Genomic DNA, 24,231 nt, shown 5'->3' with positions numbered 1-24,231 from the left:
CACTGTGGCTTTGGCCTGGCTTTATGTCCAGTTGAGCTCCCAGCCTGAGAAAGCCCTTGCTGTTTCCCATGACGAACACAGAAACCTGTCCATCCAGAGTAGCCCAGAGGATCTCTTAAAGCATCTCCTTCACCTTCTGTCCCCTTGTCAAGTACATTATCAGGTTCAGCCATACAGTTAGCTACTGACTGGTTTCCACAATGTGTTCTCCTAAATCCACAAGTGTTTTATTAGCATAACTTTTTCTTTGGGGGCTGGAAGAAGCAAGTACAGGTTATATGATGTCCAGGACTGAAGACCCAAGTTTTAAAGAATATTGTTTCATAGAAAATCAGAGGTTCCCTCTTTGTGCCTCTCATCTATCTACAATATTTCTTTATTTAAACTTCTCCTTAAACGGCTTAAGGAGTAGTCAGAAAAACTCTCTCTGTCACTAAAGCTATACAACCTTGAGAAAACGCTTCAGGTCTCACTTTGAAATGTTTAAAATCAGGCATTTGGGCCAGTGGACCCGTAAAGTATCTCAAAGTTCTAACAGACTATGATTCTAAGAGACTATAATTTTTGCTACTCGTTATCGCAAGGGTCCTCAAACTTTTTAAACAGGGGGGCAGTTCACTGTCCCTCAGACCGTTGGAGGGCTGGACTATAGTTTTTAAAAAACTATGAACAAATTCCTATGCACACTGCACATATCTTATTTCGAAGTAAAAAAACAAATGGGCAAAAACACGCGCATGTGGCCCGCGGGCCGTAGTTTGAGGACGCCTGCTTTAGGGCATGAAAAGCATGGACTTGAGGTTGTGCGGTTATCCTAGTAGGTCTATATCAGGTCTTGAGAAGAGGACCAGAAATGGCTGTTCCACTAAACCTGATTGTACATCCACGTATAGGTTTGGTATGGAAGAGGAGCTAGAAATAAGTGAGGGAAAAGACAGTGAGGTGAAGTGAAGAGCAGAACTGGGAGGAGAGCTACCCTGGAATGATAAGCACCTGGCCAGAGAAACCCTGTGCCAGACACTTGCAGAGTTTTTGATGACTGATTAAAGTGAGAATTAAAACCGCTCAAAGGTGAGTCAGCTCAGCAGTCTCCTTCTTCCCTGCTGAATTTCAACATTGGCATAACCCTATTCTACAAATAAATATAATGGAATCCTTTTACTTTGATGGTGTTTATGACAAAAATAATACTTGCATTTAAACTGAGTCATATCTGGCTTACACTATGAATTCATGCTTAGGGGACACAAGCAGTTGTGTTTTATTAGGAGGCGATAAAGTTTTCAATTTCTATATGGCATGAAAATCATTTGTAGCCAAAATTACCCCAGGAAATCTCTTAAATTACCCTTAAAGTATAGTACACAGTTGTCCCTCAGTATCTGAGGGGATTGGTTCCAGGACTACCCCCCATCTGTGGAAACCAAAATCCCAGGATGCTCAAGTCCCTTATAAAAATAGTATAGTATTTGCATACAATCTATGAACATCCTCCTGAATACAGAGGGTCCCTATAATTTCTCAACTTTATGGTGGTGTGAAAGCAATATGCATTCAGTACACTCCTCGACTTACGATAGGTTACATCCTGTTAAACCCATCCCAAGTTGGGAAGTATCAGCCCTTTAAATCATCTCCTGATTACTTATAATGCCTAATAAAATATAAATGCTATGTAAACAGTTGTTATACTGTACTTTTTATATATATTATTTCTTATTGTTATAGTTATTTTTATTGAATTTTAAAAAACATTTTGGATCCGCTGCTGGTTGAATCCATGGATGTAGAACCAGCAGAAATGGAGGGCCAACTGTATGTGATTTTATGTATACAACCCTATATAATAACATGGATATGTGAATATTTTATACATGTGATAATGGACAGTATATGATAAAGAATATATATGAAAATAAAATTTCACAGTTTTTTTCACCTTTTTGCCACATGAAATAGTTAAAATTTATACAAATTAAATATACATATGCTGGGACTCTAGGGATTCTGGGACTCTTATTCTGTTGAACTAGAATAAGCACTGGCTAAGGAATCAGCTCTGCAAATAATTACCTATCACCAAATCAATTAACCTATTGAAGCCTTAGTCATTGTGAATGAAATGAGGAAGGTATATCTAACATTCATTTTTCTCTGATTTGAAGTAATAAGGGGTAACAGTTTTTAAGCAATCAGCTTCTCCTTCAGAATCCATTCCATGACTTCTGCATTTCTTTTTTCTGTCTAGAAATCATTCACTTGACTAAGTTTACCCAGATTGTGATCATAACATAAATTTAATTCTAGAACTCACAAACAAAAAAGTTCTATGAAAGGCCCTTTATTGGTGAAACAAATTCCTCAGTAGAAATCATCTCTTACCTCTCAAAAACACTCTTTCCTCTGAAATGCAGGAGTCTTTGGGTGATAATTGTATGAAAGATTAATTATTTACAACATTCTTTCCTGAAAATTTTTAAACCAAAAAAATGGGAAAGTTTAACTGAAACTACAGCTTTTATATGACCTGATCAACAAAAATCTATTTGTGTCTCAGCCTTTTAAATCTCAATCTAAAAGAAATCCCTCAAGAAGTACCTTGTACTTGTCTGTAGCTCTAAGTAATCCAGTCTCTAAAAGTATGCTTTGGGGGAAGAGTTAATAGCTCTGAAAGATGTATCTAGATGCTTCTCTTCTAAGACATTAATACTATAGATTCACTATTTTTTTGTATTTTCCCTTAGTTATGTGTTCTCCTTCCAGCTTTTGAACATGTTATTTTAAAAGCTATGCTCAGCCCAAACCTTCCAGCCAGTTACCTAGATTTCTTTAGATACTTTCCTCCTGCTCCGTGTCCACCCACCCTTTGCCTCATTGAATGAAGGGTGACTAAAGTAGGTCATGTCCTTCCTGAGAAATCCTGTCACTCTGGAGTCATCTATCCCTTCAGAAAAAGAGCATGGACATTCAAGTCAGCCCTGGGATCAAATCCTACTCTTTTACTCCCCAACTAGCCAAGGGACCTCAAACAAGTCATTTCCCTCTTGGGAGCCTTCTCAATGAGGCTGACTACCTTATTTAAAATTGCAATTCTGTCCCAAAGTCCAGTTTTCCTGTTCTGTCAACCCTATTCTAGTTTTTATTTTTTCCATAGAACTTATCACTTAATATATCATTTACTTACTTAATATTATATTGCTTACTATATAAATTCCTCTCCCTAAAATGTAAGCTCTGTGAGGTAACAGATCTTTATTTGGTCATAGACATTTCCCAAAAGCCTAGAACTGGTGTCTGACACATAGTAGGTACTCAGTAAATATTTGTCACATGAATGAAGAGAAGGGAGTTGCTCAGGTTATAAATAATTACCATTATTTTTGAAACCTCTCTGACCTCTCCTTGTAAGTCTGTCCTACAGGAAGAATATCATATTCATCTCTGTACAGTGACTTAACTGAGTAAATATATCCCCCACATCCAGTGAACATAAGGTAAAATTTAAACTATAGCACTCTACCAAGAATTATGCATTTTCATGACTACAAAAATAAACAGTATGTGATCTTTATTATAACATAGCACATAGATATTAAGAAATAAAGTAATTGTGAACTGTTTTTATCTGGAAATTTCAACTCTAGCTAACTGATGTATGTATCTCCAAAATGTACCAGGAACTAAGGAAAGAAAATTAGGGGTACAACTAAAATTACTAAAATATCAGAAATGAGCTACTGGTCTACTTTGCCCTATGTCAGCTCCAGTCGCGTGTGTGGAGTCTGCGAGATGCCACATCTATATTGTTGTGTCCATTGCAGAGTAATGACTCACAGTCTCCTCCCTCCCACTCTAACTCATCTAAGTGTCCAGAGTCCATGATTTTCTTTTTGTGCAACTCCAATTTCTTCAGCACTGTCCTTTTTATTCACCACAATCCTAGGACAGCTCGTTCTAACCTTCAGTCTTTGGAGTTTGAATGTCAAAATTTAAGGAGGCATCCTTTCCTACTTGCTATGAGATGTTTCTTATACTTGATTTTTAAATATTTTAGATGCACAAGCCAGTGGTGAATTCCGTTTCTCCCCCCTCACTTCTCACCCTCTCTCTTTTCCCTCATCAATTAGAGTATATTTTGCATCAGAAATCACATTTTAGTCAACATTTTCAGCAATGAGATACAAGGGTACCAAATCAAGAAATAGAGGCTTCTTCAACAATTACCTAAGGGACGTGAATAGCTTAAACATTGTTTGGTAACTTGTTCAATGATTTTTCCTAGCTACAGATGTTAGCCAGCATCATGTGGGTGTATGTTTATGTGCACTTGCAAGCACACATGTGCACAAAAATGCATGTGTGTGTGTTTATATCTGAACAAGATTGTGGTTATGATTCAACCCATAGGAAGAATACTTTTATAATTAAGCATGAGCTCATTTAAAATAATTTTATTTCAACTCTTTCAGAACAGAAAACCTGAAGAAAAGTCTACAAAAGACTTTTCTAAAAGATCATGAAATTTTCATCTAAAAAGTTGAAAAGCAGTATCCTTTAACATCTCTTCCTACAGTGAGAGAAATGGTATGACCCAGCAATTAAAAGTGGGAAGTTTAGAGTTCAACAGATTTGGATTCAAATCCAGACTGATCATTCAGCAAATTATTCAACTTATGAGATCTTCAGTGTCCTCTTTTGTGAAATGAGAATAATTCTACCTATCTCTTAGGGTTAGTTTAAGGATTCAATGAGATAATATATATAGTTGTCCTTAACCACTCTTCCCTGCCATATGGGGTAAAAACTGGCAGGAAAGCAGTTAAAATGTAGGATAGGAAATTTAGCAAAATGCCGAATTTCACTAAGATAAATGAGCAAGAGTGCTCAAGAGTGATTGATGCATTCTTGAATGGGTGAATAAATAGGAGGAATATTTATAGCTCTTACTACATGCCAGAAGCTGTTAGAGACTCCAGAGAGGCAGCTCTAGAATATGCATGCTGCCACGAAGATGAGTACATGTCTTACTGTCTTTACATCCATGTTTATAGAAATGCTTATTAAAATTCTCAAAATTAAAACATAATGACAGGAGTGGCAGTGTTAGTAACTTGGCAGACCCTCTCCACAGTGAAACAGCCATTTAACTTGTGAAAACTAAAAGCTCCAGTGCAATGGCATGGAGGTTTGGCCCAGGGGGAGAGGCAGGTCAAGAACAGAGACCTCTGCCACTCTGCCTAATAGGATTTGGCATAGAGCATGGGGGAGTTCATGCCTAAGGGCACTGTTGAAAACAATGGAGATCTTGGGAGGAAGCATTTGGGAGGAGGGTGGTAGTTCCATGATACTATTAATAGTAGCAACAACAGACCAACTAGAAGTTTAACAGACAGAATCAGGGAAAGAGACAGATGAGAAGAGCCTTCCTGGGGTCAGAGTAAGCCTCAAAGATGGTCAACACCCTAGTCCTGCAAAGGGGTACAACTTTAATTGAATCAGACTGCAGAGCAGTTTGTGGCCCAGAGCATTATTAAAAACAATAGAACAATCAGCTAGCAATTTGTGAAAACTAATAATTGGGTTTGATACAAATAGAGGCAGATGGACTAGAAGCTTAAAGGAGAGTCAAAGAGGATCAGCTAAAACCACAACCATCCCTGGTGGTCAGGGAAACTGTATGCATGAGCAAGGTAGCACCCGGTGAGGAGTGACATCAGAAACTGCACACTGAAGGAGAATAGACTTCACTAAATTGTCCAGACAAGTCCCTAAACAAATAAACAAACAAAAAAGCAAATAACAACAACAAGGGTATGGGAATAATTATGTGGAGTTACTACAATGTATTATCTAAAATATTCAGTCTTCAACAAAAAATTACAAGACATATAAAGAAAAAAGTATGACCCATATAGAAGGAAAAAGAAGCAGGCAATAGAAATTGCGTTTAAAGGGACTAGATGTTGACTTAGCAGACTAAGATTTCAAAGCAAGAATTATAAGTATGTTCAAGGAGACATATATAAAACACTCCACCCAATAAGAGTGAAATATATAGTCTTCTCAAGTGTACATGGAGCATTCTCCAGGATAGACCATATGCTAGGCCACAAAAAATAGTCTCAGTAAGTTTTAAAAGGATTTACCAAAAAAAGAAAAAAAAAGTTTTAAAAGTATTTAAATTTTGCAAAGTATGTGTTCTCTGTCCACAATTTAAACTAGAAATCAATAAAAGAAGGAATTATGGGAAATTCACAAATATGTAGAAATTAAACAACACACTCCTAAATAACACATGGGGTAAAGAAGACATTACAGGATAATTTAGAAAATAATTTTATATGAATGAAATAAGAATACAACATAGTAAAATTTATAGGATGGAGCTAAAGCAGTACTTAGAAATGTATAGCTTTATTAAAAAATAAAAAAGATCTCAAATCAATGAGATTACCTCCACTTAAGAAACTATAAAGAAAGAGCAAACTAAACCTAAAACAAGCAAAAGAAAGGAAATAATAAAGATTATAGCAAAAGTAAATAAAATAGAGAATAAACAACAATAGAAAAAAATCAATAAAACCAAAAGTTGGTTCCTTGAAAGGATTAATAAAATTGACAAACATTAGTGAGACTGACCAAGAAAAAAAGAGAGAAGACTCAAATTACTCATATCAGGAATGAAGGAAGGAATATTGCTACCAAACTTACAGGAGAAAAAAAATTATAAAGAAATATTACAAACAACTTTAGGCCAACAAATTAGATAAATCAGATGAAATGGACAAATTCTGAGAAAGATATGGCTACCAAGACACAAACTAAGAAGAAATTAAAACTCTGAATACAACTATAGCAAGAAAAAAGATTGAATTCGTAATTTTAAAACTTCCTACAAGGAAAATCCCAAGAGGCTTTGCTGATGAATTCTACCAAACATTTGAACAAGAATATCAATCCTTCATAAACTCTTCCAAAGCATAGAAAAGGAGATAATGCTTCTCAATCCATATTATAAGGCTAGTCTTACTCTAATACCAAAACCAGACAAAGATATAACAAGAAAAGAAAACTACAGAATAATATTTCTTATGAATATAGATGCAAAAATTGGGCCAGGTGCAGTGGCTCATGCCCATAATCCCAGAGCACTTTGGAAGGCCAAAGTGGAAGAACTGCTTGAGGTCAGGAGTTGGAGACCAGCCTGGGAAGGTTAGTGACATCTCGTCTCTACAAAAAATAGAAAAAATTAGCCAGACATGGTGGCATGTGCCTACAGTCCTAGCTACATGGGAGGGTGAGGTGGGAGCTGAGCCCAGGAGTTCAAAGTTACAGTGAGCTATGATTATGACACTGCACTCCAGCCTGGGTGACAGAGCAAGACCTTGCCTCTAAAATATATATATATATAAATAGATAGATAGATAGATACAAAAATTCTCAAAACATACTAGCAAACTGAATCCAGCAACATATAAAGTAGATTATACACCATGATGAAGTGGGATTTACTCTAGGAATGTAAGGTTGGCTTAAAATCTGAAATCAATGTATTAATAATACACCATATTAATAAAGGACAAAACCCACATGATCATTTTAATATATGCAGAAAGAATATTTGACAAAATCCAACACTCTTTCATGATAAAAATACTCAACAAACTAGGTACCACCCAATATTACGAATGAGACAAGGATGTCTACTTTCATCACTGTACTGGAGGTTCTAGACAAGTCAATCAAGGAAAAAGAGAAGAGAAGAGAAGAGAAGAGAAGAGAAGAGAAGAGAAGAGAAGAGAAGAGAAGAGAAGAGAAGAGAAGAGAAGAGAAGAGAAGAGAAGAGAAGAGAAGAGAAGAGAAGAGAAGAGAAGAGAAGAGAAGAGAAGAGAAGAGAAGAGAAGAGAAGAGAAGAGAGAAGAGAAAGGGCAGAAAGTTTAGAAAAGAAGAAGTAAAATTATCTCTATTCATAGATAACATCATCTTGTATATGGTAAATCTCAAGGAATCCACCAAAAACTATTAGAACTATCAAAATGTATCAAAGTTCACAGCATGAATTAACTATACAAACAAAAGTCAGTTATATTTCTATACACTAGCAATAAATAACCCAAAACGTAATTAAGAAAATAATTCCATTTACAATAGCATCAAAAACAGGAATAAATGTAACAAAACAAGTGTAAGACATGTACACTGAAAAGTACAAAACACTGCTGAAATTAAAGAGCTAAATAAATGGAAACACATCCCATGCCCACAGGATTGAAGATATAATATTGTTAAAATAGTCATAGTACTCGAATTGATCTACAGACTCAAGGCAATCCATACCAAAAATTGGTATGGAAATTCAAGGGACTCAAAATAGCCAAAACAATCTTGAAAAAGAACAAGTTGGAGAACTCATACTTCCCAATTTCAAAACTTCCTATAAAGCTATAGTAATCAAAATGTATAGCACTGACATAGGGATAAACATATAGATAGTGAAACAGAGTTAAGAGTCTAGAAATAAACCCTTATATTTATTGTCAACTGATTTTTGACAAGAGTGCCAAGAAAATTCAATGAGGAGAGAATAATCATTTGAAGACATGCTGTTGGGATAACTGAATAGCCACATGAAATAGAATGAATTTGGAATCCTACCTCCCACTACACACAAAAATTAACTCAAAATGGATCAGACACCTAAATGTAAGAGCTAAACCTCTAAAACTCTTAGAAGAAAACAAAGTGATTAATCTTCACGACTTTGGGTTAGGCAATGGCTTAGATATAAGACCAAAAACAAAAGCAACCAGAGAAAAACACATAATTTTGATTGAGTTTCATCAAAATTTAAAACTGTTGTGCTGCAAAGGTCACCACCAAGAAAAGGAAAAGACAACCCACAGAATGGGAGAGAATATTTGCAAATAATATATCTTATAAGGGATTTGTATTTAGAATGCATAAAAATCTCTTATAATGCAATAATACAAAGATAAATAATTTTTAAAATGGGCAAAGGATCTGACACTTCTCCAAAGAAGATCTACAGATATCCCATAAGCACATGAAGAGATGCTCAATATCATTAGTCATTAGGGAAATGTAAATCAAAACCACAGTGACATTCCACCTCATGCCCTCCATAATGGCAATAATCAAAAGGACAGACAATAGCCAACTGTTAGTGAGAATGTAGAGAAAGTGGAACCTTCATACATTGTTGATGGAAATGTAAAATGGTGTAGCCACTTGGGAAAACAGTTTGGAACTTTCTCAAAATGTTAAACTTTATTTAGAGTTACCTTATGACCCAATACTTCCACTACTAGGTATATACCAAGAGAAATGAAAACATACATGCACCCAAAAACTTGTGAGTGTTCATGGTAGCATTAAAGAAATAAAAAGATATGAAGTACTGAGACATGCTACAGCATGGATGGACCTCAAGAACATTGTACTAAGTGAAAGAAGCCAGATACAAAAGACCACATATTGTACATGTCCATTTCTATAACACGTTCAGAAAATCTATAAAAAGGAAAATCTATAAAAAGTAGATTAGTGGTTACCTAAGCCTGGGTTGGCTGGGAGAGCTGGAGTGACTGCTAATAGGTATGCTGTTTCTTTTTTGGATGATGAAAATATTCTAAAATTAGATTATGATGACAGTTTTACAATACAATGAATATACTAAAAAAAAACCACTGAATTTTATGTTTTAATTGGGTGAGTTATATGGTATGTGAATTATATCTCAATAAAGCTTTTAAAATATAGTGATAAATTCAGAAAGAATGATATGGTCTGCTTATAAGGGTAAAGTCATTTTTATCTATATATTGTAATATCATGTATGCTGGTATCTTTGTTGCCACTCTGGTGAATACTTTGATTACCTACCTGTTCCCATTCATGCTTTAATAAATGTTCAGAAGCGGGTTCATTTGCTTTGGATTTCTCAGGTGTAGTAGTAACAGGTCCACCTGTTTTATTTTCCTTCAATTCGATGGGACGGTCTCTATTTCCTTCCATTGGTGGTATCAGCACAGATTTCATCTATGAAATAAATTCATGCTTTAGCCAAGCCCTCTGCTTACTGTGCTGCATGCAGAGACTTTAACAGCAGTTGGGATTCTGTCTATATTGGTCACCTTTTCCATCTCACCCACCTCCTACATCTCATTCATCCACCAATGTCTATAAAATGGGCCTATTAAATTCTGTGTGCACATGATTCAACTAGGGACACTGCCCTACAAGGGAAGATTCCCATTAGAGTTTCAAAGAGATCCCAGAGGTACAGATGTAGCAGCTGTTAGACATGTTCTGAGACATTGCAGGAAATGGAAGATTCTAAGTGTAGGGAAAACTAGTCTCCCTCTGAGTCTTTATCTACACCTGGAGCATTGAGGAGTTCAGAAACACCTCTTCAGAGGGTGGCTGCTTTTCATTTTGTTGTGTTTTCCAGGAGAAATGAGAAAAATCACATCTGTGTCCAGGAAAGTTCTCAAGGGGGACATAGGCTGAAAACTTTGGAAGCCCTTCAACCTAAATGCAATGTAGCTCTCAACCTCACCCTGCCAGCAATTGAATATGTTCCTAATCCTAGTAACAAAGCTGCTATATTTCTTTGGAAAACAGTTTTTCTGATAGCGTGTCAACTATTATAATCCCTTCTGTGTTCTCTCACGTAATCTGAGACTGTAATTTTATACTTGTTTCTTTGTAGCATCATACCTTTATACAAAACAATTTTAAACAATACTTTTGCTACACTGGTAGCCATAATTCAGTGATGGACAATTCTCTGTGGCAGATACTTAGTTTCTTCTACAAACTAGGGTGTATAGGAAATCTTACTTTTATTTTTCAAAATTAAATTGAATTTTATTCTGAGGTCCTATCTCATTGAGCTAGTTGGAAATTCAATCTCAGCTATTATTAGCTAGTTCACAACCTACCTTCCCTGTCTCCTGCCAGCAAATGCTCTCAGGTCATAAATCAGAGTATTCTAGGAGGATCCTCTGGACTTGGATCCACACAACTCACTTCTGATAAACTCATTTGACAAGGCCACATGGTCTTTAAGTATGTGTGGCTCTACAGGTTTCAAGGCCACTTGGGAATGGGATACTTTGCCCTAGCACCGCCTAAGCCCATTTTCTCCTGGGGGGTCCTATAGCCATGCCTTGCTGGGCAGTTTGAAGAATACCAAACCAGGGTCTTAATCTTATAGAATCTTCCTTCTCTGTCCCTTTGCATTGACCTCCTAATCCACCCACCTTACAAAATACCTTTAATGAACCTAGAATGGAGGTTGCCATCAGGTCTGCCCAAGCCTCCTGCTCCCCTAATTAACAATGATTCTACAACAACAAGTGTAAATCAAGAAGTGTGGTCATTTCTACCCTGGAGAGTTGGAGGGTCCTATGGGATGGGGAAAGAAGGGGTTATAAAATCAGACTTGAAAAGCTACTTTTATATCTCATCTGATAGAGTTCCAAAGGCTTGAACCTACCACATTCACTACAGTTCAATCATATTTCATACAAGTACGTGCTGCCAATTCAACCTCACTTTAGGAGGGATAGAAGACAGAAACAATATACAAGTCAAATTTCTATCTTTAAAATAAGTCTTATGAGCAGGATGAACGGTGATCCCTGAAGAAAGTGAAATTTGAGGCATCCTGGGAAAATCGCTGGCCCATGAACTTCTCCCCAGGGTCTGTCTTGGTAACTGAAATTCAAACCTCAGATCCAAGTATCAGGAAAAAAGAAGAGAGAGCTGGAGAAGAAAGCTATGTGTTTAGTACTTACTATTAATATATGCCATTTCTTCACCTAGGTAATTATATTTAATCCTCCCAACAATCCACTATGGTAGGTATTTTTGTCTTCAAATTATAGGTATGGAAACTGAGGATTAGAAAACTTTGTCCAGTCACCCAGCCAGAAATGGCAGAGTCAGGATGTAAACCTAGACCTAAATCTATCTAATGTCAGAGCCTCACAGTCTTTACTATGTTGAGGTAGCTTTCAAATTAAGGTCTCCACAGAGCTAGAAAGGGACATTCCAGAAACATGTTCTCAATATCTCCAAATGCCCTAAATAGGGCTGGCTGCTCAGGCTAACCTCAAGAAAGCAAAAGTTTTCAATCTGATCAATTGGTAGTGGCTGCCATGGCTGATTAGCACTGTAGTCACAGGGTGCATGGTGGTGGACTGTAGCACTCACGCCCTGTGCTTGCCAATATTTGACTAACGAAAACATGACCTCTTGCTCTTGGCTAAAATCATATCCACTTATTGTGTTAATACTATCTCATGTTGATCAAAAGGTCTTATTGACTTGACTATTCACTGATATCATGAAAAAGGTACCTTAAACTTAGGATGGCCTTAAAATTTACTGCAACTTGGATATTTTTGAGAGTAAAAGGAGGCACTATTAGCAATTACACCAAAACAACAGGAGTAAACCAGGAAGTGTGGTCATCACTCAGCGGGGTAGAGGAGGGAACTATGTAAAATCACTACAGAATCAGGAAAGGGGTTGTAAAAAAGTTTCTATCTGGTTTTGTCTTCGGTTTGTCCTGCTTTTGTCTTAAATCTCTTAGGAGATATTCAACAAATATTAAGCATGTACTACATCTCAGGTGCTGATATTTTATCAGTGCACTAGAGAAGCAGAGGAAGATAGTCAACAGAACTACAATTCCTTATTTAATTTTGGTAACTATTATGAAGGCTATGTACAAGGGGCTTGACAGCATGTAAAGGGGTATCTGATCTAGTCTGGAGGTTGTATTTAAGCTGAAATTAAAAGGATGAGCAGACAGCACGAATATTATCATTCATATGTGTATAAAGGCTCTAAAAACTCAAGATGCAACAAGGGGTCACGTTTATGTCTTTATCAGATTAAATTCCTGCTCTAGACCACATCTGCCCACATTGGTTGGAAGTTGATTATCAGTCCTGAAGGGTAATGGTCCAGGTTTCCTACTAGGACTGTATACCATCTGGCTCCTCAGCTGTTACTGGTCCTCACACCCACATGGCACCCCCTACATCTCTAGTCTGGGGGCTTTACCTTGGCTCAGGGAGAGGAGGAAGACAACTCCAGAGTAAGGCCCATCCAAGGAGCCCTTTAGGTGTGGAATCTTTACAGGCACCACATGGACACTTCCCTCAGAGGTTTTACACAGGTTCCTGCTCTGCTTTTATTATATTTAATATGATTATTTAGGGTTAAAGTATTTCAAAAAAATTATCCTGGGCCATTTGAAGTATATTATAAGGGAAATCATATCAATTCAGAAATAAATGACTATATAGTTTCACTTATATAAGGTATCTAGAGTAATCAAATTCATAGAGACAGAAAGTAGAATGGTGGTTGCCAGAGGCTGGAGGGAGAGGGAGAATGGGGAGTTAGTGTTTAATGGGTGAAGAGTTTCAGTTTAGGAAAGATGAAAAAGTTCTGGAGATGGATGGTGGTGATAGTTGCACAACAATGTGAATATACTTAATACCACTCAACTGTATACTGAAAAAATGGTGTCAGGGTACACTTTTTGTTATATATCTTTGACTATAATATAAATGAAATGAGATTTTAATTTTTAAAAATCAAAATTTTTCACTTTTAGAAACTATATGAAATATTAATGTTTCCTCATTTTTCTACTCTCAACATGAAATTTTAAAAAAATATTTTTGATATATAGAAGTTACCCATATAGTCCTTTATCATACAATCATAGATTTTCTTAAAATTTGTACTAATCATTTTGGAGTTCCAATAACCACTAAAACACAACTCAATTCAATATAATAAATGAAAAGAGGTACACATTCCCTTATAAATTTCTGAGACAAGAGTCATGCCAACATTACTTCTTACTTTGTTTCTTTCTATACCATGGAGTAAATTCAAGTCTGTGGACTCTGATATCCCACCATGTATGACCAGGATTTCATTGTCAATGATGGTACCAATTGGGAGCCAGGTATAGACTTCTTCTAAGATTTCTAAGATTTTTCTTCCATGTAGCTGTAAGTAAGAGCTTGAGTTAAGTTTTGTTTTTCTTAGAAGTTCAGTTTATTGAATAATCCCCATATATGGACAAAAATCAAAATTTTTCATGCCATTCAAAGGAAGTCAGCAAGGAGTCACTAACCAACTACCATGTATTAATCATGTCTTTTTATTCGATATTTTTGATACTATGACATCTTGGGGCCTTGCTACTTCTGGAGGAGAGACTGCCCCTTCCAGGCCTAGCTAATTCCCAGAGACAGTGAACGACTGCCCTTCATATGCAAATCAACCAATCCAGAGCCCAACCCCCAACCACCTCCTTTAAGAGCTCTCACACTAGGGGCCACTATTCCTCTGCCCTAATCACCCCAGTGGTGTCAGTGGTAAATTTTGTGTTATATATCTTTGACCATAATGCCGTGTTTCCCCGAAAAATAAAATAAACCCTAGCAGGATTTCTAAGCATTTGCACAATATAAGCCCTACCCCCAAAATAAGACCTAGTGCTGGGCGTGGCTACGCAGCCTAACTGCACGACCCATGCATTTCGTTGCAGAGCGTAAAGAAGAGGAGCAGCCCTTCTCATCTGCCCCATCAGAGCTCTAGTGCTCGACATGAGAGATTGGGGCCAATGGTTCTAAAGGAAATAGAGTTGCAAGAAATTCAGGATGGAATTCGGGGTTTGGAGAGTTATGATGATGTTCCAGAAGAAGATGACTTAACTATATTCGAATAAATGTAGATTGTTGTACCGTACTTAAAAAAATAACAGATCCCCTGAAAATAAGCCCTAGGGTGTCTTCTTGAGGAAAAATAAATATAAGACCCTGTCTTATTTTCGGGGAAACATGGTACAAATGAATTAATTGAGATTTTAATTTTTAAAAATCAAGATTTTTCACTTTTAGAAATTATATGAAATGCTAACATTTCCTCATTTTTCCACTCTCAACATGAATTGTTTTTTTAAAAAAATTAAGAGCCAGGTATCAGACAACTAAGGCAACCCTTATGTCCCAGAGCAGGCTGAAATTGCTCGTATAAGTCAATCCCAAACCTGATGACACTGAGGTGCCTCACTCATTGCCTCACAAGAAAGCCACAATAAAGGCTCTTGCCCTTGTTTTCCCCTGATCCTTCAGCTTTCTGACCTACTCTGGTACCTGCCCAAGAGCTTCTCCCAGTGTGGCATGCAGTGCCTCCTATTTCTAAGGAACTGTGAATAGAAAACTTTTCCCTCATGACAGTCATTTCTGTGTCTGTGTGTCTTACCATACCTGAGTAAAATAAAACCGAAGTACCTTTAAAGTAATGGAATATGTTTATATATATGCTAAAACTTACACAAAAGTCACAATGAAAAAGCCTGGGCTAGTCCAGACCAAAAAAAAAAAAAAATCTAAGAGTCTACTTTGGCCAGAGTGTCCTGCTGTGTTTTTATTTTATTGGCATGGATTGTGACTAACTGACATATCACCTTTCCTAAAGCATTAGTTTCATCATTATTGGCTCTTTTTTTTTTTTACTTCTATGTATAAACAGCAAAGAGAAATCTAAAAAAAAAAAAAAAAGTATGAGTCTTACCTTATATTTATGCAAAATTTCTTTTGTGAAGCCATACCTGAAAAAAAACCAGTGGGATTGAAACGATTTAATTACTGTTAATAACTCCCACTTACATGAGTCATGTAGAAGGGGAGCCCTTGCCACCTCACTATTGCAAGTACCAAGAACTCAAGAAACTAGACTTCAGTTGGAACTATTACTTACCCAAGTCTTTGCCTAGGTATGATTAAAAAGAACAAAAACAACCAACAGGATTGTCCCTACCCTCAAGGAACTTATAATATAGTTGGGGAAAGAAGATAGATTTGCATGAAACAATTACAAGACAAGACGAGTGTGATAGGTTGTGAACATGCTGCAAGTATTCAGAGAAGTGTGCTATGGTAGCTGGGGGAAGCTGTGAGGGAGGCTTTTCATTTAGACAGAATTTCTCAGACATCTTATATCTTATAGTAAATGATTGGAAAAAAGAAAAGACTGAACAAACAAAGAAAACCCTAGAAGATAATAAGTTGGTTTCTTATGCTCTCTCTGATATAGGTCATGTAATGGTATTGAGGGTTTTAATAGAAAGTGTCAGGAATTTTAATGCCTGAGTAGCAAGAGCTAAGAGAGATTTGATGATGAAAATGTTTTCAATTACTTTTCCTTGCTTTAGGATAATAGTATGTACCCTTAAGACTCAACACTGTGAAGTACACACAGCACACTCACTCCAGGTTACCATAAAAATCGTGTCCAGTCAGGCTTCCACAGTGCAACACGTTTTCCGAGACTAATTCCGTCTTCACCAAAGGTATCCATGTTGCTAAATCCAATGGACATCTTACAGTCCTCACCTTTTTCACCCTTTCTGATATACTAAGTACATTTTGATTTTACTGTCCTTCTGGAAATTTTTTCTCCTCTTGGATTCTGTGAGAGTAAACTCTCTTGGTTTTCCTCTGCCTTTCTGGCTATTCTGAATCTCCTTTGCCAGTTATCCTCTACGTGGCTTAAATGCTGGAGTTCCATCAGATTCTGTCCTAGGCCCTCTTCTCCCTTCACGTTCTCCCTTAGCAGTCTCGTCCCTGCCCAGGGCTTCAGTTATTATCTAGTGTCAATACCACAGGACTATGTTCTAGGCCACATTTCATTTCTGATCTCTGGACACACATACTCTACTCAACTGCCTACTTAATGGCACCTCAAATCAGCGTACTGCAAACTGAATTCATCATTTTCCCTCACCCCAACCACTCTTCCTATCAGTGAATGATGCTGCTGTACCCCCAAACTCAAACAAGGAATGTGGAGGTCATCCTTGATTCCCTCCTCTTTCAACTCGCCCACATCCAGTTACTGAGCCTTAAATCATCATTGCCTGAACTCTTCTCTAATCCATTTCTGTGCATCTCCATTGACACTACCCTCGTCTAAGTGAGAAGCCATTATCTATCTCTTCAGCTACTTCCTAATCTACCTCCCTATATCCACTCTTGCTCCGCTCCAGCTCAGTCTTCCTGCCACATTTTAAAACACAAACTGTTTAATACTCTTCAATGATATTCTGTTGTCCTTAGAAGAAAGTCCAAATTCCTTTGCACCATCCAACCATTTCTCATGTCCCCAGCCCTATCAGGCACCGTCCTGTCCCTCAGTCTATGTTCCTGCCCCTCCTGAACTTCTTTCAAGTGTAAAAAGTCTTGTCTTAAGTGCTGCATAAGTTGTCCCCTCATGGAGGAACACTGTTTCCCATCCCCCCACAATGGCTCTCTCTTGATTACCCAATTCATCCTTTAGGACTCAGGCTAACGCTATACTTCTATGGGAGAACCTTCCATCAACCCTCAGAGCAGGTTGGGTACCCTGTTGACACTCATCACACTTGAAAAACCTGCTCAATATATGTCTTTCCTGCTAGATGTAAGCTATGAGGACAGGAGTCATGTCTCTTTCATTAATCATTATAGGCACTAGATAAATATGACTGGCCAACTGAACAATGAAAGGACAAACGGCATACCCAAATCAAAGTACTGAGCTATATAATATATAAATGAGCCTCTGATAATAGTCCTGGGATTTTTTTTCCTTTATAGTCTTAGCATTTGTGTTTCCACATCTTGAGAATCAGAATTGAAACTCTGTACTCAGGCCAGGTGCCAAAAATGTCCAAAAGGCAAAACTAACCAGTTGCTGAGCTTTGATCAAAGCATCTAAAAGCCAAGGATCAAAAGCATGATTTTCTTAACATCCTACTGCCCTACAGCAAATTGATTTCTATTTTTCATAAAATAAAAGATTTTTTTAAAGAAAAGAAAAAGAAGAAAGAAGGGAAAAAGGAACATTTGTCACCTACTGTGCCTTTCAGCAAAAATTCTTAAACCATCTAACCAATCTTCATTTCTCAAATTTCCAGTGAGTCAGATAGTTGAAATGCTATGTTACAGCTGTTCTCAAATGTTTATGAACAACTATGCCAGAAGCAATTACCATGCCATAAAAAAATACACACATCAGTGAAAAACATGGTACCAGTTTCTGAGACAACATCTGAGGCAAGCCAAGAGTAGCAACAGAATGATTCCATCCAAGTCTGCTCATAGAATGTACCACACCTCCAAACCCGGCCTAACACAACTACCCAACACACAATTTGACCTGTGAAGGGTGGGCATGAAGCAAGAGAAAGAATATAACAGAAAGAAGAAGGAAGAATAGAACTCGAAGATGGAAAGGGAACTTCAGAACAACAGATACTCGGTAGAAGATGGGGGGGTGGTAAATAGGGGTAAGCAGTGAGGTTTTCCTTGAGATTCCCCTCATCTTGCCTTCTCTACCTTTACCTCTAACTCTCTATTAGGAACTAAACATGGCAGCATTTTTTTTTCCAGCGAGGGAAACAAAAGAAGAAATCTAAAGGCCTGGGTTACCTCAGATTCATCATAAAATCTTCATGGTTCCCTCTGTTCAAGTGCACGTTATTGGGATAGACAAGAAAACTCACAAACAGGATCATTAGGACCTCCATGGAATTGTTTCCTCGATCTACAAAATCACCATTAAAAATATATGGGTTGCTCTCTGAGGGGAGACCATTCTGTGGAAGGAGGAAAGATGAAAAAACAATTAAAAGAATGTACTTTTGAAGGAAGGCTTTGTGTATAATGTTCCTGTGAATATGGAGAGAAGAGGCTGAGCCAGATTCTTCCACTGAGAAAAATCTGCTCACCTGTTAGAGTTAGTTTCACTCTTCTAGGGCAGGCTTCTTCTGCAAGGGACCTGGAAGTAAAGAATTAGCTTGGGACAGGAGGATTTCAGGGGGCAGCAGAGGTTGCTCATTCTACCCACCACCTATTATGGGTTCTCTCTGAAAGAAGCTGATATTTGTCCTATCAAAAATGGCTGCTCTCATCTCTTCCTTCTCCCCTGAAAAGAAGGAAACTTCTACCCAAGGAAGGACACTAAACTAAGAACCAGAAATCTTTTATTCTAAGGGGCCCCGTGTTTAACTTCTTAGGGCTGTGATTCCCTCAATTTGCAAAAAGGGGATAACTCTCCTCAGTTCACCTGAGAGAATGGATATGAAAGTACCCAGTGAAAGAAGCTACGCAATGTGACTGTGCTCAGGGCTGATATTCAGCCAGCACATTGATATAACACCAGGTGTGTATAGCTGGCATGTATTCTGTATGATCACTGACCAGGCCATATTACTTGCTAAATATTTTTAATATCACTCTTGAGTATGGGACAATACTTTTAAACATAGTGTTAACACACAAAGGAGCTAAGATCAGGACAAAGGTCTGGTCTTTATAATAGCTATTAATTTGTTTAATCCTACACTACAAAACTCTAAAACAAAACAAATGTAACATGGTTATGTTTTCTCAATGTCATGCCTGATTTCCCTATTGCATGGCTTCTACTGTACAGTAAGACAAATCCAAATTTTTTTATTCTATTTTTTTATAGACAGAGTCTTGCTCTGCCACTCAGGCTGGAGTGCATTGGCATGATATAGTTCACTGCAACCTTGAACTTTTGGGCTCAAGTGATCCTCCCACCTCAGCCTCCTGAGTAGCTGGGACTACAAGTATGTGTCACCATGCTAGCTAATTATTTTTTAATTTTTGTAGAGATAGGGTCTTGCTATATTGCCCAGGCTGGTCTCAAACTCCAGGCTTCAAGCAATCCTCCCACCTTGGCCTCTCAAAGCACTGGGATTATAGGCATGAGCCACCATGCCTGGCCAAATCCAAATGTTTTAAAAACACATCACAGAAAGAAAAATTTAAGTACTCGTAAAGTGAAATACATGTTTTCCTTCAAAAAAGTTACCTTCATGAAATAATATACATATTCTGATATATTAACCTTTTTCAATCTATTTTCAAATTCCTCCTTTGCTAGATTTCAAATTATATAAGAAAATCTTATTACTTTATAGTCAACATCATACTATTTATATACATGTTAAATTGTTCATATTGGTATAATAGAAATAGTTGAAAAAATATAATACAGGTTATAACATATAACTTAGAGATTCTAGAAACCATTTATGCAATATAAGATGTTCTGAAGGCAATTGATAGCAAACAAACAAACCGGCAGTGACATAAGACAACTAATTCTCTAGTCCAGCTCCACTTTTACCCATGTGTCCCGGGACAAGTCATTTAACCTTTATGACCTATCCCTTTCTCCTCTGTAAAATGGGGATGATAACTTCCATACTTACCACCCAGGACTATTTTGGAACTCAAATGATACTATGTGTATAAAATTGCATAAAAACTATAAAGCAAGAGATTCATTTTATTATGACCTTCATGTTACTTCTAATTCTAAGATTTCAATATTTACATTTTCTTATATCATGTAACCTTATTCACATTGTGCTTAGAGTGTATAAAGCAGCTGTAAAATTATAGGCTATTGCTCACCAAGACTTCAAGAAAAGGGGAAGGATTCTGCATCTCTGATCTTTGATACTTTTCCTCCCCCCAGCTTCAGCTGGCTGGGACAGGTAAACTGGAGGAACCTGAAGAGTGTCAAAGGCTATAGACTCTGTTGGATGTCCAGGTCTCAAGGAGGCTAGAGGAGCAGCAGGAGAGAGCCGTGGGGTGAGAACATGGAAGAACTAGACCTGAGGAGATTTGTGGACACTTGATTAAGGGGGTGGCTCTGCCTCAGAGCATGTGCATGCATGGTCCTGGTTGGGGGGAATTGAAATGTTGAATCTTACTAGAAAAAGTATAAGAAAACTTCCACGTCCCTGAAGCTAAAAAACAGGAATACTTGCATTCAGGAGCACCTAGAAATACAGATAGTTCCTTTCACACTCTTGATGAAGGAGTAGAAAATGTTATGCTGCCAACTATGGAAAGGCTTAACCTAGCTTAAGCAGAAAATAGAAAATTGAAATAAGCTGGTACTTAAGAGGATCCAGCAGCCAGAGAGAGACAGACCAGTCAGATCTGCTAAAGCAGATGGCCCCTAATGAAACAGGACTGCTGGAGAAAACAGAGCACCACTTTATTTTTTAAATAATAATAAGAGAAGCATAAAATAAAGAGCAAAAAGTTAACAATTCTTGGCATTAAGAATATGCTATTCAAATTTAAAATATCAATGGATTAAAGCTAACTAAAAGAAAGAATGGTTGGGAAAATGCATTACTGACCTGAAAGAGCAAGCAGATGAAAAATCTCTCACACAGAGCAAAAAGCAAATGATGGAAATCAAGAAGAATAAGTAAGAGCCAAGAGACCTAATATGCCAATAATAAGCATTCCAAAATAGGGAAAAAGGAACAGATGGAGAAGAGGCAACAATTACAAAAATAAGAGAGGAAATTTTCTCTGGTTAAAAAGAGACTTCAGCTTGAAGTTTGAAAGAACTCATGACTTCTATGCACAATTGATAGAGATGGAGGGAATTCCTATTATCTGGTAAAAAGTCTTAGAAGAAGCCAGACAGAAAGAGCAAAGGGAAAAAAAAATCAGCCTAACACCAGACTTCTCATCTGCAATAGCTGGGAGGTAGGAGATGGTAGAATAAAACCTACAAATTAAAGGAAAAAAAAGGACTAAGAACCAAGAATTCTATATTGGCCAAGACATTAACTTCTCAGGGAGATAGAAAAATATCTGCACTTGTACAAGGGATTAAACATCACGAACAACATAAATGTTTAGGCTGGAAGAAAGACATATGGGATTATGTAGTAATCTAATACCACAAAAACAGTGAACATATATTGATTGCTTGTTATGTACCACAGTTTTGAGTGGTAGGAACACGGAAGTAAATAATACAAAGCTCCTGCATTCATAGAAGATAGCATTCACATGTCCCATAAAGGAAAACACTTAAGAAAATACTTTAACTAAATAACAATGGTAATAATAAAAGGTCTTCAAGCCAGGGAAAGACCAAGAGGAAAGAATACAAATGTGAACAATGAACCTTGCAACATATAATTATAACCAATAAACTTGATTTAATATATATGTGAAGAACTTTGTATACTACAAATAGAGAATACAGTTGACCTTGAACAACATGGGTTTGAACTGCTCAGGTCCACTTATGCATAAATTTTCTTCTGCCTCCGCCACTTCTGAGACAACAAGACCAACACCTCTTCCTCTTCCTCCTCAGCCTATTCAACATGAAGACAATGAGGATTAAGACCTTTATGATGATTTACTTCCATTTAATGAATAGTAAATGTATTTTCTCTTATGATTTTCTTAATCACATTTTCCTTTCTCTAGCTTGCTTTACTGTAGGAATACAGTATATAATGCATATAACATACAAAATATGTGTTAATCAACTGTTTATGTTATCAGTAAGGCTTCCAGTCAACAGTAGGCTATTAGTAGTTAAGTTTTAGGGGAGTCAAAATTTATACGTGGATTTTTAACTGCATGGGGGATGGTGTCCCTACCCCCCCCACTGTTCAAGGGTCAACTGCACAATTAATTTTTCATATGTCCATAGAGCCTTTATGAGACTCAATGTTGTACTTGACTTCAAAGAAAACACATTAAAAATAAGAAACATTTTATAGGACACATTCTCAAAAAATGTGATCAAAAAAATTATAGCTTCTTGAATTAAGATCCTTGGAATTAAAAATTGTAGTGTTAATATGCACTGAATCAAAGAAAAAATTAAAAGCAAACTTCAGTAGAAGGCTCAGTCAAAACTAAAATTAGAAAAGATACATAGCCTTATATGGCTTCATTATTAAAGAAGATGTGCATACAAATAGACAATCTAATGAAACGACTCAAAGAGCTGGAAAAAGAAGAGCAGACCAACCCCAAACCCAGCACAAGAAGTGAAATCAACAAGATCAAATCAGAACTAAACGAAATTGAAAACAGGGAAGCTATTCAGGAGATTAATAAAACAAAAAGTTGGTTCTTTGAAAAAATAAACAAAATTGACACACCATTGGCTAAGCTAACGAAAAGCAGAAAAGAGAAATCTCTAATAAGCTCCATCAGGAACAAAAAAGGAGATATCACAACTGATCCCAAAGAGATACAAGATACAATTTATGAATACTACAAAAATCTTTATGCACACAAACTGGAAAATGTGGAGGAAATGGACAAATTTCTAGAAACACACAGCCTCCCTAGGCTCAACCAGGAAGAAATAGATTCCCTGAACAGACCAATCTCAACAGCTGAAATAGAAACAGCAATTAAAAATCTCCCTAAAAAGAAAAGTCCCGGTCCAGATGGCTTCACACCTGGATTTTACCACACTTACAAAGAAGAACTAGTACCTATCTTGCAGAAACTATTCCACAACATCGAGAAGAACGGAAACCTCCCCGACACCTTTTATGAAGCGAATATTACTCTGATACCAAAACCAGGAAAGGATGCAACAAAAAATGAAAACTACAGACCAATATCCCTAATGAATATAGATGCAAAAATTTTCAACAAAATCTTAGCTAACCGAATCCAGACACTTATCAAAAAAATAATCCACCACGACCAAGGGGGCTTCATCCCAGGGATGCAGGGATGCTTCAACATACGTAAATCTATAAATGCAATTCACCACATAAACAGAAGCAAAAACAAAGACCACATGATTCTTTCAATAGATGCAGAAAAAGCTTTTGACAAAATTCAACACCCTTTCATGATACGAACACTTAAGAAAATAGGCATAGAAGGGACATACCTAAAAATGATACAAGCCATATATGACAGACCCATAGCCAACATCATACTGAATGGGGAAAAACTGAAAGCATTCCCACTTAGAACTGGAACCAGACAAGGCTGCCCACTATCTCCACTTCTGTTCAACATAGTGCTGGAAGTCTTGGCTACAGCAATCAGACAGGAAAATGGAATCAAAGGTATCCAAATAGGGGCAGAAGAGATCAAACTTTCACTGTTTGCTGATGATATGATATTGTATCTAGAAAACCCCAAAGATTCAACCAAGAAACTCCTGGAACTGATCAATTAATTTAGTAAAGTCTCAGGATACAAAATCAATACACAGAAATCAGAGGCATTCATATACGCCAACAACAATCTCATTGAGAACCAAATCAAAGACTCAATTCCCTTCACAATAGCA

The 24,231-nt window shown here is 37.1% G+C and overlaps 2 protein-coding genes across 2 annotated transcripts in view; one reads left to right on the top strand and one right to left on the bottom strand.

The window, feature by feature from the left end:
* The window catches only part of RS1 (retinoschisin 1), a 284,554-nt gene that overhangs the window by 155,899 nt on the left and 104,424 nt on the right, over positions 1-24,231 (top strand). The gene's annotated exons all lie outside the window — the stretch shown is intronic.
* The window catches only part of PPEF1 (protein phosphatase with EF-hand domain 1), a 121,979-nt gene that overhangs the window by 17,558 nt on the left and 80,190 nt on the right, over positions 1-24,231 (bottom strand). The window contains exons 8-11 of the mRNA XM_075999172.1: positions 18,531-18,697; positions 15,634-15,670; positions 13,912-14,061; positions 9,904-10,059 (exon numbers count right to left, since the gene is read on the bottom strand). Coding sequence (XP_075855287.1) covers positions 9,904-10,059; positions 13,912-14,061; positions 15,634-15,670; positions 18,531-18,697 — 510 coding nt within the window. The remainder of the gene's footprint in view (positions 1-9,903; positions 10,060-13,911; positions 14,062-15,633; positions 15,671-18,530; positions 18,698-24,231) is intronic.

Source organism: Microcebus murinus, chromosome X, assembly GCF_040939455.1.
Source record: "Microcebus murinus isolate Inina chromosome X, M.murinus_Inina_mat1.0, whole genome shotgun sequence".
NCBI lineage: Eukaryota > Metazoa > Chordata > Mammalia > Primates > Cheirogaleidae > Microcebus > Microcebus murinus.
The sequence above is the reverse complement of the archived record's forward strand: the minus strand, read 5'-3'. Positions and strand labels throughout refer to the sequence as shown.